Genomic DNA, 16,598 nt, shown 5'->3' with positions numbered 1-16,598 from the left:
AACAGTGTCCAAAGCCTTACTAAAAATCAAGATTTAGCAACTAGTTCTTATCCCCATCCCCAAGATCCTTCACTGTTTCATAGAAAGAAATTAGACTGGGTTTACGTGACTTAATCATAGCAAATACTTATCAGTTGTACATGTCACGGATATCTTGCTGATGCTAGTAACTGCTTTTAATTTTTACTTGTCGGGGCCCGGGCGGGGGGGGCAAGAATCAATGGCAGGCCAGTTGATCTATAATTTCCATCTTCTCCATTTTATCCTTAAAAAGTTATGGCACTGTTTTTGCTTTTTTTCAGTCATCTGGTACTTGTCTTGTTTTACATTACTTTTCAAAGATGATCTTAAAAATGCTGAAGTTCTTTAGATTAGTTCTTTAAATATCAGGAAGAAATTCTACAGGCCCAGTCAATTTGCCAACATGTAACTATTTTCTATCCTGTTTTTCTAGGTAAGCTTCTTCAACCTTTGTCGCTCATGTCAATTGCATGAGCAATACACTAGCAGTTGGTTTTTGACTTTTTGGATCAGTCATGATTATAACAAACCAAAAAATTCAACACACGAATTGCAAATCTGAACCAAACACACGATCACTTGGTATGTCAATAGCCATCCTCTTTTGAGTGGTCTGCACTTTTGTTAGCACAAATCTTTTACTACTTTTGTATTTATTCTCTGTCAGTTGACAGTTGTATCTCATCTACTTTCATCCCTCTCTGTTAACACTGTTCTCTAGTGGTATCTGAATTTCCACCTTCTGTAGGCCTCCCCTCCTTGTGTCTGAAGTCAATGAAATGCCTCATTTAACTGAGTTGGTCTCTTATTACAGCTCCTCTCCCTCTCCTGCACTAGGATATACTTTCAGTCATGACCTTTGCATCTCCAAGGAACTGTCTTATCTCCTCAGTTCCTCTCTTACCTCAGACCTGTCTTCTGTGAGATCTGACCTATCAATTTTCTGGAGTCTGCCCTCTTGAAGTCCAGTGATTTTTATTTTGATGTTCTCTCTCCACCCTAAGAATCATGAATATTTGATTTCACTATCTTTCTCACACAAGTTGTCTTAAACCATAATTTTTTTTCTCATGCGCTGCCGACGTAGTCATTCTTGATCCCAGCAACTGGTTCCTAGAGAGTGTAACATTGTCTGTCCTAAATTAGACAGCAGATCCTTTGAAGATGGCATAAATCTGAACACTACAACTCAGCTATGAAACAAGATTTACATTTGATGAGTTCTTAAAATATGATGCAACCTTCATGTAAGGAAAGTATTCTTATCCAGGAAGCGTGCTTATATGCTGGTACACAAGTCCTACTGAAGCTCTCTGTGTGAGCTCTTTCCTGAGACTTGAGATAAACTAAATACTGCACAGACCTTACTCACTAAATTTATTCATAACCTGCAGCCAGGAAAAACTGTCTGTATCCCGTTAGTCTTGTAATAGACAGAGTTATTTAGTAAGCTGCAGGAATCAGTGAGGTGTCAAACAGTTTACATCCCTACCTAAGCATTTTTACCTAAAGATGCTAGAGATGAAAATTATGAATCTCACCTGCATGTGCAAACACTAATCATTGAATGTTTTTTTTGTACCAAACCAGGCTCATAATGAGCACCCTATATTATCATAGAATATTTTCTCGATAAGACTAGAAGACATTCCTGAGAATTCTTAAAGCAACACAATCTTAGTTCACTAAGCTAAAGGGGGAAGAAAAATGTTATTCATTGGTACCACACAAGTCACATTTTCATAGCTGACTCCTTCACAACACTATGCACATACTATGCACGTGTACACAAACAGTAACATTTTGTGATATTCCCCTTACCCCTTGAAAAGTGACAGGGAGAGTAATGACAGAATGAAAGATCAGAACAGATGGACAGAAAGTACATACAGTGTATTTTATTTTCTGAAATTTCTGCAACCCTGGAAACTAGGGGCATTTCTGCTAACGATAATTTAGAAGATGTTGTAGAAGATGCCTGCTTACATAGGAAATGAGTAGCAAGCTGCAGTTTTGAGGTGAACAACTAGTGAAAGACACAGAACTGAGCTGTAGAGAAACAGATGAGGAGAAAATATGTTGGGTTCCCCCCCGACCAAGAACAGTAGTATCCTGAACTTCTAAATGAATTGCTGGAGAATACATTGATGACTAGGACTTGTAGCTGCCATGTGCTGAGGAAAAGAAAGGCATTAACCTCACTAAAAATATCTTCCCTGAAGAGTTCAAGGCCAGCTATAAGAAGGTTTGCTGTTTGGCAAGAAGAAACAACTCAACCTGGGTGAAACCAACCCCAAACATCTGCAGAATATGATGATTAACTACTGAAGTTTCAGACGTACACCTACTTGCTCTTGCAAATAACTAACAGTGACCATGTATTTCCTGTGGCTTAATGTCCAGTAACATTTCACACTTCTCCAATAAAACAGGGAGGGAAGCAGGCACATGTACAAGGGAACAAAATGGATATCTGGTTAGATAAACATCTCTGGATGATAAGCAAATAACTACTGTAGGTTACTTGTAAGAATAAGACTTTTTATAAGAAGTTCCTAGCTTGAGGGTTACTATGTAATCTTAAATCCTTGTGTACATTAAGGCAATGGTCATGGCTAAGCAACCCTACAGACTTGAAGAGAACTTGGAAATGGGGCTGCTCAATAGGTAACATTAAATTACATTAAATTTCTTCAGGAACAAGATTTACCTTGCTAGAAACATGTAAAAATGCGAAATTTAAATATTAAAAAATGCTGTTTGCATCAAAGCAGCCCTAAGAGTATTTAGCAAAAAGTACAAATAGAAAAAAGAAATTGATACTTCAAGTTAGAAGAAATATTTGAGTGCTGGACAAGAAGGCACAGTAAAGGGAATCATTCTTATTCACAGACAAAAGTAGTTAACAACCCCCCTCTTTTCTAAACTAAGTAGCTTTGGTTTTAGTATAAATAGTTCTTCAACTATTTATACAAATTACAAGAAAGCAATTTGAATATGGTCAACATCAGCTTGCATGTTCAAAACATGCCTCAAATAGCACAGATATTATTCATTTTGTAATTAAGAGGAAAGGAAGGAAAGTTAGTTAATTGGTAGTTTATTTCAAAACCTTTTGAAGATTAATGTCCATAGGTGGTAAAGTATTCTAAGATCTAGAGTCAGGAAAGACTTATACAACCTCTTTTTAAAATATGCATAAAGCTGAGGATTTATTGGACAGAATGCATCTGTGTTATCACTGAAAAACCAATTAGAAACTAATTAGAAACAAACTCACCCACAGTTTGGTCTGCACACCTCTTTCCAGAAATTCCAGTGAAGATAATGTATTCTAAACCAAACTAATACCCTTTTTTCCTGTCCTACACTTTGTTTCTTTAATGACCTCATAGACCTTGACTACCTCCCACTAATTATGACAGCAGTTGCCAGGTTTTCACTTTCAGAGTATGGATACTATTGGTATCTGTATGTGGAACCCAGTTCTGCATTATACTGGAACAGCTCCTCCAAAGGAGCTATTTTGACATAAATTTTATTAAGGAAACAAATGGTTCCCATTAATGTAAACTGTGTGTTCTGTAAAAACTATCCACACTTGACAATTAAGTTCCATCCAACTTTGGTCATAGAGCAACGTGTAAGATCTTGAAGCCTCTTTAATATTTACTGTACTTTGAAACAGAAAGCTTTTGAAAAGGACCATAAACTGCAGCCTTATGGGAGCAAGCTGTTCAAAGCTGTGCTTGTATAGCATTATTCACACAGGGTATTTCTAACCTGGCCAGTTCATCACAACTTCAACTTGAAGCTCCTACAACTTCCACATCTATTTGTATGTACCAATCAATGTCCCGTTAGTCAGGGAAGTGTAAAGCAAACAGATATAATACCATTTCTTATGCATGATAATCTCTTTTAATATCTACAAAAGACTTTAAGGAACAAAAACCTAAAGGTAAGCTCTGAAATTCTGAAATCTATAGAAAGGCACCTGTCTCTCTTTTGTTGTTTTTTTTTTTCTTTTACATTTGGCCTTTGTGCTTTCACATCACAGGTTAAAAATATATGAATACAGGTGAAACATCATTGAAATCATAATTAATTAGAGTTTAAGTGCTAAGTCACAAACTTTAAAAACAATACTATTAAAAGTGTTTTGCTTCGATTGTGTATTACGTGAAAGTGAAACAAATTCGATTTACTTCATGACAAATTTTACTGCACTTCTAAATGAGTAACTGTCTTCAAAAATACACTTCTCATGGTTTTATATCAGACACAGTTTATAATTAAAAGATTAGAACAATTTGTTTGGGTTGAAAAGACAGTACAAAACAAAGCACTTAATATTATTGAACAAAATATTACAGCCAAGTATTTCAGATATTTGAAATCACCTTTCTTGGGTCACGATTCAAAGACTGTGATACCTGCCAAGAAGGTCAAAAAAGGCTAACAACCCTCAAATATGTATTTTTTTTTTTTAAAGCAGGGCTGCAACTAGAAAAACAGAGAGTTGAGTAGGACAAACATCTTGAAACAAATATGTTATGAAGTGAGGTATGGTAGTGTTGAAGTGCTACAGCGGATTTCTGCATATTCCAACTTATTTCAGGTCAACTACTTTGAGATCAGCAGACTACTGACTGCTTCCTGCAATCTTTTGTCATATGACCCTTTGTTAGATGTCTGATGGCCACAGAGAAGATACATTCAATTAAGCAAAAACTAACAACATGAGCAGATATGAATGAGCATATCTGGCAATTTAGAAGGCAAACTGTAAGTAAAAATGCAAGCATACAACTTATTCATAATAAATACATTTTCAAGCATTTAACATTATCAGTATTTTAAAAAGAATTTAAATAATAAATGCAACTATTTTATACAGAACTGTACCATTTATTATACACACAAGTATATCAGTTCCCTTTGTTTACAAAGGCTGGTTACAGATATATGGAATGTTACAGTACCATCTTGCATAAAATTTTAGTACAATTCGTACTTCAAAAAAAGGGTGCAAAACACCAGCCTAATAAATCTGACTGAATTGAAATATTTTTAATTACATCATTAACACATACACAACAAGCTGTACATAAGCCCACTTTTCAATCACCACTTCAAGATACTGTAGCAAGTACATTAGATTATAAATGATTCCAACTATTCAGTTAAATTTATTAAAGGTTTGCACTGCTACTCACGCTGGAACCTTTGAGAGATAGCCTGTATTCATGAATTACTGAGCTCTTGGTAGTACAGTTAAAAGGCAGTCAGCCCTGGTTGCCCAAGTACTAGTCACAAGAGATCTCCTCAGAGAAACTTCACTCGGGAACAAACATTTTTGGATACTTTTTTCCTTCAAAAATAATAAAAAAATGTTTTATGGGGTCAAGACTCTCCATTCTGTACCTTGGATGCTGGTGGATGCATGAAGTCCTTAAAGGGAACGAGAGCCTCTTTCAGAGCAGAGCACACTTCCGAGGATGAGCAGGTGATACATTCTACTAAAGTCGGGTACAAGGCAATAACTTGCGCCCATGTGTTTGCATCAACTGCAATGAAAAGAAGAACAGACTGAATCACTTGCTCCTGTCCAAATTCTTACAGCAGATTTTTTTCAATACCTGTATAAATAAGGACACATTTGGGTGCCTAAACATAGGTACCTAGTGCTATCTAGCCACTACGACATCTGCACTAGGCTCTCAGATATGATGGAGGATTTTTGCAGGAGAGCCACACTCTTTTTTGCAGCAGCAGCTGGAAGCCAGATGGGATAGCCATAACATGGTGCTACACACCTGTGTTCTACAGAGGAGTCATTCACTGTGTTTTCTGGATGAACAAGTGACAAACTGAAGATACTACTTTTACTAAATCCATAACCCACACACATTTTCCATCTGCTTTTCGCAGCTATTGACAGAAAATTGAATTGGATGCACATTTTGCTTTTGGAAATTTGTCAGCAATGAGGCCTTTATTAATTTCAAATCATTCCCGATTACAAGAGCTATAGAAAGCAGAGGGAGAAATGCTGGACTGAGACACAAAAATATCCATTGTGAAATTAAACATTGTAGCACAAATCTTATTTATTATGTCTTTTCCTTGCTTAGCTCTGGTTTAGCCCTGTTTTCAAGAGTACAAACCCCTGATTTCAGACAACATTAATAATTTTCTTAAAGAAATAAAATTATTAAAAGCTAGAAGAAGTGGGAATAAAGTGATTCTCTACATCATCCAGTGGTTCTCTTCATAAGAAAGTATGCAGGAGGTTTGGCAATCACTGCCATGTATGGACCAGGTGAAGAATTTCTCTCTGCAGGAAGAGGGATGTGGGGAACAGTCCAGCTGAGTTGGCTGCTCTACCCCTCTAAGAGAAAGGCCCCCCAAAGTAGCACTTCAGGGCTCACCAAAAGACTTTATGTATCCTGGCATAGTTCTGCCCTCAGCCTTTTGCCATCAGCCTTGAAAACACGTTATCGTAAACCTGGCTGCTCACTGATGCTGCGAGTGAGGCACTGCCTCTTTCAGGAAACCCACCTGCCTGCGTCTTTCTGCAAAGGCTGAGTTTGTTTCAGGACTGACAAAGGCTTTTTCTGTTCCTCATAATATCAAAAGCAGGGAGGTAGAGGGAATGTTGTATATGCAATTCTGTCACAGTTGCAGGGTCCAGTACAGCTGGTTAAACTAAGACTTGTAAGTTTTCCGGTGGGAACTCTCTGTGCATACAGTAGGTGCAGCTTAGAGGAGGAACAGGATGCATGACTATAAATAAAATTGAGGTCTTCCATCTAATTCAGCCCTTCAAATACATCTGTCAACCATTTACTTGGGCACCAATGAGCTAAGGCATCTTTCTGAATATGGGGGACAGGAGGTGCTAGAGCAGAGAGAGAGGGAAAGCAAGGCTGCAAGTTTAAGTATCTAACAGCCTGCCCATTTGTTTAACTGGTACACCCCTTTAATTGCAGAGTGCACTGATGTGAACATGATCCACAGCAACCTATAAAGGTATCGTGAGAAGAAAAAGGATCTAGAAAGGCTATGTATATTTAGGAATTCTATTAACATTTTATGGAAATTTTTTGTTTGTTTTTAGAAGACAACAAGCTCTAATAAAAGACACCATAAATTGAAATTCTCTATGTTATTAAACGTATCTTAGGACCTTATACTTTTAGGTATACTGGAAAAACTTTGTGGTTTTGTGGGGGTTTTTTTGTCTACCTACCACCTACGTATACACAGAATTATAAAATACTGAATCTTACAGATTACATTTTTCTTTCAGATTTGTGTGAAAATTGCTACAAGAAAGAACAAATATCTCTTTGTGTCAGATATAATGCTATCTTGTTTAGAACCATGTTGTTTAACTAACTTACCATTTTCAGGTTGAGTTTTCTTAAGTGAATCTATGAGAGTACTGACGGCTTTTAAAACAAATATGATTTCTGTTACTTGTTGCCTACAAAGGGAAAAATGCAAACAGTCAGCTACTCATTTTTGTCTCAGGAATACAATTGTTCTTTGAAACTTACGCAACATTAAAAAAAAAACCACCATGTAATGGAAACAGCTGCAATGAAAAAAAAAAAAAGGATATTTAGAAATTAAGGTTATCACTTGTCTTTAATTTTCCCACCATCATTGCTGGTGTCTCAGCTAGGACAGATTCAAATTTGATACTGGAAACAGTAACAGCATACACATCTCAATCTGAAAATACTCACATATATGATTAACATGAAAATAATCGGGTTAATCACTGATGATCAAAACCTTCAGAAGTTAAGTGAAATTTAAATAATTTCACACTTTAAAGAATTTCCTAGTACTTTGGTCAATTTTTCTGTTTTGAGAACAATTACTCCAGTAATGATTCACAATGTTGCTGTTTGGATATTTTATCTTATTTTCGAGGAGACCTCGAAATGTAGAAACTATACATAGCTCTACTGGGAATAAAGGGAAATCAGATCTCAGAAATATTATGTTACAGATATCAGAAACATTGTTTCACTAACTGAAAATGTTAGTTACTAAGTCACACTCCTGTTGTCTATGTGACAGCACTGAATACGACCATTATTATTGAAAGCTCTTTCGATAAAAAAATAGTATCAACATTTTCTTTGAAATATCTTCCTCACAAACATTTCCCTGGCTTTAAATTTCACACACCCCCCCCTCCAACACTATTTTTTTAAGGACTGGGTGATATTTTGAATGCAACTTTCTTCTCACAAAGAACTGGTAATACCTTTCATTTCCTAAAGACAATGTACATACCGTGGAAGAGGACATTTGCCACTCAATCTCTCATCTTCTATGTAGCGATGCAATACATCCTGTGACCTTTTCAAGAGCACAGAAAGCGCCATTCTAGAGATGTAGCCTTCCTGAGGAGTTGTGACTTTATTACTGAATGAAAACTGGAGCAGTGTTTCAAAACACACCTTAGAAAACTCCTCTCTCATTCGAATATCTATTTCGGCTTCTGTCAAAATAAAATGTCATATTTAATTGTGCAGTGTGCATGCCAATACACTAAATGTTGCATTTCAATCAGTTTATTATATTTTGCAAAAAAGGTTATCACTCCTCTAGTATTAACAAAGATTATCAGCAGTAAGAACAAATATTAAGAATACATTCTAAGAAAAGGTGACTGTGCAACAATCACAATAGTTCCAAAAATAGAAGATAAAATATGCAACACATTGTCTGTCTTACAATTGTCTGAAATTATTGTTAGAACTATTTCACCTGGCACAATGCAAAACAAACTATGTAGAAAATATCAAGTAACACAAGTACAATAGTATATATGATATTGACCAAGAAGTAAGGAAATAATTTTTCTAAAAATTGCAAGGAATGCTTAGCAACGTCGATGAAATAAAATGTAGTTTATAAAAACAAGGTGGCTATCAAACAGTCTATACTGAATACATGCCATGGAACTTCAAGTCTTTATCAGAATAAGTGTTCTCAGCATTTTCATTAATTTCTAGTAGATACAAACATCATCTCTTTTGTCATTCAGGTACCATACCTGTAAAGGAGGATGACTGAGAATGTATTGAGCCTTTATTGAGCATAGTCATTATTTGACCAACAAATTCCTTAGGAATAAAATTAGCATATGGCAGTATCTCTGTGCTGATAAGCTGCACCACCTAAAATAAATTAAATATATTTATGTTAGTGTTCTGAATATTGAAGTTGTAATTGTAGTACGAAGAAGACAGAAACATTAAACAAGAGACATGCCTAATGAAACTTCATAAAATCTTCCAATGCTAGCTTTTAAAATTTGCAGATATGTTCAAAAATTGTAGTCTTGCATGTAACATTATTATTTCAAGTTTAAACTTCTTCCCCCACTTTTATCAGTTTCTGAAGCAGTTATCACTCAGATTTCCACTGACATTTGAAGTATATTCTTCAAATTGAATTTATGGTTTTGGAAAGAGAAGATCTAACATTAGGAATCTCCCTCTCCCTCCACCCAAGCAACACCCTCACTATGACATTAACACATCTATCACATGCTCACAGTGTGACATCCACCAAGCAGAACAAGTGAGTTAACGGTCTAAACAAGCTTAAGGCAATGCGCAGTAACCGAAATGCTTTCTTTCCCTAGTCTTGATGCTTCCATTCAGGAACAAAGTGGGTTTAGATCTCCATAAATGAATGCATTAGATCTCTGAGTTCTGCTCACTGCAGACAGAACCGCTCCCACTTTTCATCCAGAAATCTCTGTGTCCCAGCTACCACTCTGGAGAGATGACAGGCAATCAAACCGACAGATATTGCCACGTCTTCTCTGCAACTCCTTTTCCTTTGCACCCCTAAGCCCTGGTCTGCCCCATCTCTTTGTCCTGGAGTGAAAGGGGACCAGTCCCTCTTCATTCCAAGTATCTTCTCTTATCTTCTTCCGCCTTATCCAACCAAACATGATCTCCTTTACAATTACAGCGGTCTCCGTATTGGACAAACAAGACATCATTTCTTCATTTATGCACAAGCTTTTCAGTATTGAGAACACATCTGGAGGGCAACAACATCGTTGCTGACTCAATGCCCCTCTCAACACAGAAAGCACTCACTTTAGGTTTAACTGTCAGCTTACTCCAGGGTTTACAATTACCTGTGTAATTGCTTGGCAATAACATAATAAGTAAGAATGGGGTAAGGGGTTAGAAGGAGAAACACATTCTGGTTTAGCTTTGAACTTGAGTGGACAAGAAGTAGGTTTTGGAGTGCTGCTTCCTACTCTTTGCATAACTCTGCAGCAGCTGAATTTCAAGCCTATGAATTTCCTGTCTTGTTTTCAAAAAGGAAAACAGTATCACAGAAAAAATAATGAACAAGTAACTTTTCAAGAAATTATTTCAGAACCAAATGCAGTCTGTGAATGTCACCATCTTATGTTCAACAGTGTGTTATAGTCTCCTTACCTCAACATCAATACTCTCATTCTTCTGAAATTCTTGAATTGAGAGATTATCAGGAGGTGTACTAAAAATAAACATACTACGTTATACTTTTAAATTTACAACATGTGTAAGGACATAAGTATGGGAAAATGCATTACATTTAAAGTTATTACATGCATCAAGTTGGTAATATTATATGGTAATGATTAGCATTTTAGAATAAAATCTTATGAATAACCATGATAAAAATGATTCAAAGGAAAAAAGTAGTAAAACACTAAAATTGCAGAGTTACAACTGATGGACCTGATTCAGGACTTGCACCACCAACACCATTTTTCATATGCATCTCAAAGTAACCTCTCTCGTCTTATATGTGCGAAAGTCACAATATCTGTTTAGACGAGTCTGTGAAGGTGTCATCAGGGGACCAGAGTTTATCACATTTTATTTTTTCTCTCACTATGCAAGGTAAGAGACTTTTGATTTTCAGCAGTACATCTGTAAAAAACGTAATTTTAAATTTTAATTCTACATTTTCTTCTGCATTAATGAAACACACTTTTAATTAATGGGACATTACTTTGTCTTTTTCCGTGATAATTGTAGTGATATATTTGTTCTCATTCTTAATGAATTTTATGAAGAGACAAACCCATTTCACAAACAATGATTTTGAAGAAATTCAGAACTTTCTGCAGTTCTGTTGTATATAAAAAATTATTTACAGATTAAATGTCCAGAAGTGATTCACTTTACAAGATCCTACCTCATCTGCTTCTAAATTTGGAAATCTTGTACCATTTAATTGGAAATTATATGTCCGCCATTAGTCATGCATTTTTCTCTGGTGAAGTTTTATCTCATTTACTGAGTCCTTCCTTGTACTTACTGAACTACTTGTTCAGTGAATTCAATTTCCTTTCCTCTGCTGGATTATGCTTCTGTGGAGTTACTGGGCCAAGTTCCTCAAGGCCTCTTACTTAGACAGCAGTCAACTACTTCAGCTGACGTGCCTACATCAGTGTTTTAGTTTCAATCAGATGTGGGCTTTTCAAGTTAAACTTCTAGACATCCTTGTTTATAAACCTTGGTTCATGTCTGGTCTAAGAGTGCACAGAACTGAATTAATTTTTGATGAAACTAAACCAAAAGATGTACTCCAAGCTCTAGTAGATGCTTGCATGACAGGAAGCCAGACTAGAGTTACTCTGAAATAAAACACCTGAAGTGAGCACTCTGCGGGTCCTGGGTACTCATCGTGAACTGGTTTGCTTTACAGATCTGCTTCTACTGCACTTTGAGGGGCAGGGGAATCAAAGGAGGTACTTCACACAATAGATAAACTCTGAAATGCCTTGCTTATCATCCCGTAAGCATAGGATTGCCTGCTAAAATCTACACAGATTCAACATGCAGTTAGTGAAAGGATTAGAACAAAAATCAATTATGAGCCAATGACAACCCGTGGTACAAGAATTTTCTGAGCTACGTAAACTGTGAGGCTGAAGGAGCATATTATGAAGATATCGCTATGTAGTCACCTTGCACTCTTCCTTAGGTATCCTACTAATCCAACGGAAACAGCAGATAGGTCTAGAGATGTGCCTCTTCTGACCTAGTTACGCTGTTGTTGTTTTTCTGACATAGAGCAGAAGATGGAACCCTCATGCCTGTGTCTGAAATTTAAAGACAGTTGCAAAACCCACTGGATTGCACGTTCAGTTTCTCCATAGTGTCTGATTGGCACTGAAGGTAACCGGTTACTAAAGCTAATGGAACCACCAGTAGCATTAGCAACAAAAATCAGAGACAAGGCGCTATAAAAGGTCAATATAATTTCATATATTAAATTCTCTCCTTTTCCCCAAATTTTACTTTTTGTCTTTTTAAAATAACTATGTAACATCTTCAAGATGAGTTTGGAAATTTGATCACTTGAAAGGAACGGTTAGAAATATTGGAATTCAGATTGCCTGTGGTACTTCAACTTGCTGCTATTGCGTATGCTTGTGGGTTACGATGCATCTTAAATTAGACTATGCTTCCCCCCCCCCCCCCCCAGAGAAACCATCTGATTAAGCACACAGGATGACCACTACTGAGAAGGAAAGAAAATGATAGGGTCAATCTGCCACAACATTCTCTGCCTAATTTATGGCAGAATAGGCAGATGCAAGGAAAACAGAGCTCTGGACTGAACAAAGAACCAAGCTGTTCTGCAAGCAGCGGAATCGGTGCAGGACTGTAGTGACAAGCAGACTGGCATCCTTTGGCTTATCTCCAAACTCCCTCCCCACCCCAGGAAACAAGAGACATGTGGTTGGTAGTTCAGAGCTAAGCACGTCCTCACTGGCAAGGCAGCTGCCAAATACGCCATTGTGGACCTGTGCCAGCCTTGTCCTCATAAGGGTATCCGTCTGGGCCTGTCTTCTCCATCCCACTGCCAATTTTAATGAAAGGTTTAAGAACTTTGGAGGCTTCAAAATCTTATTCAAATCTGGTTAGTTTAGCTAACAGGTTTGGTTGGTTTTTGTTTGTTTGTTTTTCCCCAATGCTGCTATATGATGCTGACCAAGTCACGTAAGATTTTTCCAAGACAGGCTTTCTTCCCCCCATCTTCTGGGTGCTTAGCATAAGACACCTGAAGTTCAACCTGCACACCTAGCACTAATTTTCAGTTTTGACAATTTCATAATTGTATGTACAGTATGTACTAATGGTCCTGCTTGAAAAAATAAATGTATCTCCCTTCCTCAAAGGGATGTTATGTAGATAACTTCACCACTGTCTGTGAAACACTCAAGTGTTAGGTGTATAACTAGAAAAAAAAACCAAAGAAGAAAATAAGAAACACTGTATTTATTACTGGTTTGTGTGCTAGGCAGTCAGAAGTTTGGAGTTACGTGTTGAAAAGAAAGAATAAAATAAAATATTAAGTAGCTGTTCAGTCAGTACCTTTTGTAACACAAAGAAGTTAACTACACAAAATCTTTAAACAGTAATGTAAATGATTATGACACATACAAATGCAGGTCATGTTGAAATACATGGGAAGCTTTCATTCTGACACTTCCCAATTCATAAGTGACTGACTTTCTGAGCCGAGTTTCACTTTAAAGAGGTGTTAAGACCTTTTCGTCCAGTCATCCATATCTGATCTGCCATGTATGCTACAGATTATGCTACATACTTGTTCATGTAGCAAATTACTCCCAGGCAAATAGATTTTTGTAAGGTGTCTATACAAAACATCTATCTAGGGGCTCTGCTGGCCTGATGCAATACAGCCAAACTGTACCGGGTCAAGATCTGCAGAGGGTTAGAGGCAGTGCGATGCACACTGCTGCTATGTGCAGGCTCTCCGAGGTGCAGAGCTCCCAGCCGCTGCCCACTGTCTCGGAAAGGCTTCAGAGCCTCACAACAAAGAGCTAACAGCCACCCAGAGCCCCGCCGTGCACAACAGCGCTCTGCTCTGAAGCATCTTTTTGGAGAGTATTGATTTAATTCCCTCATGTGAGCACAGACTTCTGCTCTAGTAAATTATATATACACACATGTTTGTTGAATTTTATTTTGTTTAATGGCTTGACATGCTTCCATGAGAGCCTCTGGGAAAGAAGGATGGTATGAAATAATAAACAGACCAGCCTCTTACTAGAAGACAATTTTGTATAAATTAAGTTACATGAAATGAATTAATTTTTAAATGTCATTTTGATTTATAATAAAAATCAAGATTATTGAGCCTCCTCAGCTGTAGCTTGCTTTAAAAAAAAAAAAGCTGAAACATATTGCTTGGAAGTTGTTAATTCTCTATGACAGTAACCTTTTCCTTTTTCATTTACCTGCGCTCTTTTGGCTATATTTGAAATTTCTTGATGTACAAAGCTGCAGAGACCATTTCTGCTGTGCTTTGTACTTTTTAAACATCAATGAGTATCTCCTCTCATTCAGCCCCACAGCTGGCTTGAAATCCTGTTCCTGTCCAAAAGACAGAGGCAAGACCATGCAGAGGAGGTTCGCTATTTTAAATACAGAGATTCACAGAGCTTTAATTTAGGGGTTCTAACCACAGTGACCTCTTGCCTAACCAATGCCACCTCAGTTTCACTGGTGGAAGCAATATTAGGCTATTTACACATGCGATTTCTAGGACCACAGTGATTAGAAGAATTATGAGTTAGACTAGAAAAACATTTAAAATGTTGATTAAAAATTTAGAACATCAGTGAAATAGAGTTTTATCTTTCTACTCTATCCTCAGCCAGGTAGAGACTTGGAGAATGTGCATACAAAAATGAGACAATATGCACTAGGATATTTTAACGAACAAAGCCAAAAGAAAAAACTAACCAAATCTATTAAGCAGCATTGCTAGGAGGACTGACCACAGTAAGACATTAGCAAGTTTTACGGAGATGCAGGTGTTTCATATTTAGAACCATCCCAGCATTGCTAAATCAGCTTTGAAGAAGAAAGGTTTGAAGAGCAGGTACAAAAGGATGATATTAATCTAGCTTTGCATGAAGCCTGGACAGATAACAGTATGGAACACGTAGAACATTAAATAGTGGAAAGTGTGAAGTACAAAAAGGTGTACAGGACTGAAGGAAGAAAAGTAAGTTTCTTTGTGACAAAACATTTCCATTACCTTGAAACAGAGCGCTTAGGAAAAATTACACCATACCAGCATAAGAAAGTCAGTTTTCAGTTCTAAGTGTATTCAGGTCTAACTGAATATATCTAACTGTATTCCTGTCATGAGGGGTGACATGTTGGATAATGGTAAAAATCCAGATAATGCAGTAATGTTGTTACTCCGCCTCACCGATAGCCTTTTGGGGTGTCTCTGAATTGCATTTTCCAAATTCTTTGCACTCCAGAACCTTTTCAGTCCATGCTGGTCTTCAGCAGTGCAGCCAGATTTGTACACTTCTGCACCTGGCTTAATAAAGCCCCTGTCCTGTGTGGCTTATCTGCAAGTTGGAAAGCCACCAGGCACAACTGACTCACAGTCACAGTAAGCCACAGTTATGGTCAGCAGGGTCACTAAAACCGAGTCAAGTTTACAAGTCACTAATCTAACTAAGAGCACAGGGTGCTCTCATCTTCTCATTTGTGGCTTGGTTAATTGAGTTTGGTGATACAGATAAAAAAACCCAAGCACTGCCAAAAGTTTTAAAAAACACAACTCATTGTTACTATACGTAAACCAGGGAACACACTGAAAAACAGTTTTTATACCACCTAGTTGGCCTAAAATAAAGGACCAACATGGACAGTTGGAAAGTACATTCCCATTGCCTTCTATAATCTGAAGGTTGACATGCACCTCAACTCAGTGATAAATTTTAGCTGTTACTTTCAAAACAGTGAATAGGTTCTCCCAAATTACTCTGGAATAAGACCTATATTAGAACTATATATTAGAACTATAACAAAAAGAAATTGAAAGAACACAGTAAATTTGAAAATTCTGAATTCAATTTACTTAGAAATGGAACAACTACAAATGTAAGAAACTGACTATACTGCAATTACAATCCACTAAAAGATACAATTTAGAAAATTTTAACACAAAAGGGACAGGTTGCCCTATTTGCCAAGGCTAGTTTCACAGCATCTTGCACAGAAGTGCAGGACTTAACCAAAGGAAATCAGAAGAGAATTACCTCAACGTGGGGAACTTCCACAGCTATCTCTAGAGCCCTCCTTGCATCACAGCGAGAGAGGCATGCCTCAGGAGCATTGTGGGGAGGAGGAGGAGGAATAGGATGAAGAAAAGGAGAAATGACTGCTATTACTAATTGTCCTGACTACTGGCATGAGGGAGATGTACTCCCTTCTTAGCTTTAACTTTTTTTAGGATCACAAGGCTCAGGCTGATGGAGGGAACAGAAAGGGTATCTATCCTAAAGCGACTAAGAGATAGGGCTCTGGGTAGGAGAACCATGCACTTGGGCAGACAAACTGCTATTTAGAAAAAGATGGACATTAGGGGGGCAAAAAAAACCCAAGCCCAAACCAGACGTTCAATAGCCATACAACGTACAACTATGTAAGCAAAAATCATCTATTCATAAGAAGCCAGGAAAGAGTAAT

At 37.2% G+C, this 16,598-nt stretch overlaps 1 protein-coding gene across 9 annotated transcripts in view; it reads right to left on the bottom strand.

Annotated features, from left to right (window-relative positions):
* Window positions 1-16,598, bottom strand: part of MON2 (MON2 homolog, regulator of endosome-to-Golgi trafficking) — a 115,798-nt gene that overhangs the window by 36,181 nt on the left and 63,019 nt on the right. For 7 of the 9 annotated variants that reach the window (XM_054812996.1, XM_054813167.1, XM_054813247.1 and 4 more), the window contains 5 exons: window positions 10,515-10,575; window positions 9,104-9,227; window positions 8,338-8,545; window positions 7,431-7,513; window positions 5,449-5,591 (listed from right to left, as the gene is read on the bottom strand). In XM_054812996.1, coding sequence (XP_054668971.1) covers window positions 5,449-5,591; window positions 7,431-7,513; window positions 8,338-8,545; window positions 9,104-9,227; window positions 10,515-10,575 — 619 coding nt within the window. Of the gene's footprint in view, window positions 1-4,911; window positions 5,592-7,430; window positions 7,514-8,337; window positions 8,546-9,103; window positions 9,228-10,514; window positions 10,576-16,598 lie in introns of those variants that run through there. The other 2 variants (XM_054813416.1, XM_054813579.1) reach the window with 1 other exon arrangement.

Source organism: Grus americana, chromosome 1 (assembly GCF_028858705.1).
Source record: "Grus americana isolate bGruAme1 chromosome 1, bGruAme1.mat, whole genome shotgun sequence".
Taxonomy (NCBI): domain Eukaryota; kingdom Metazoa; phylum Chordata; class Aves; order Gruiformes; family Gruidae; genus Grus; species Grus americana.
This window is presented reverse-complemented; position numbering and strand designations above follow the sequence as displayed.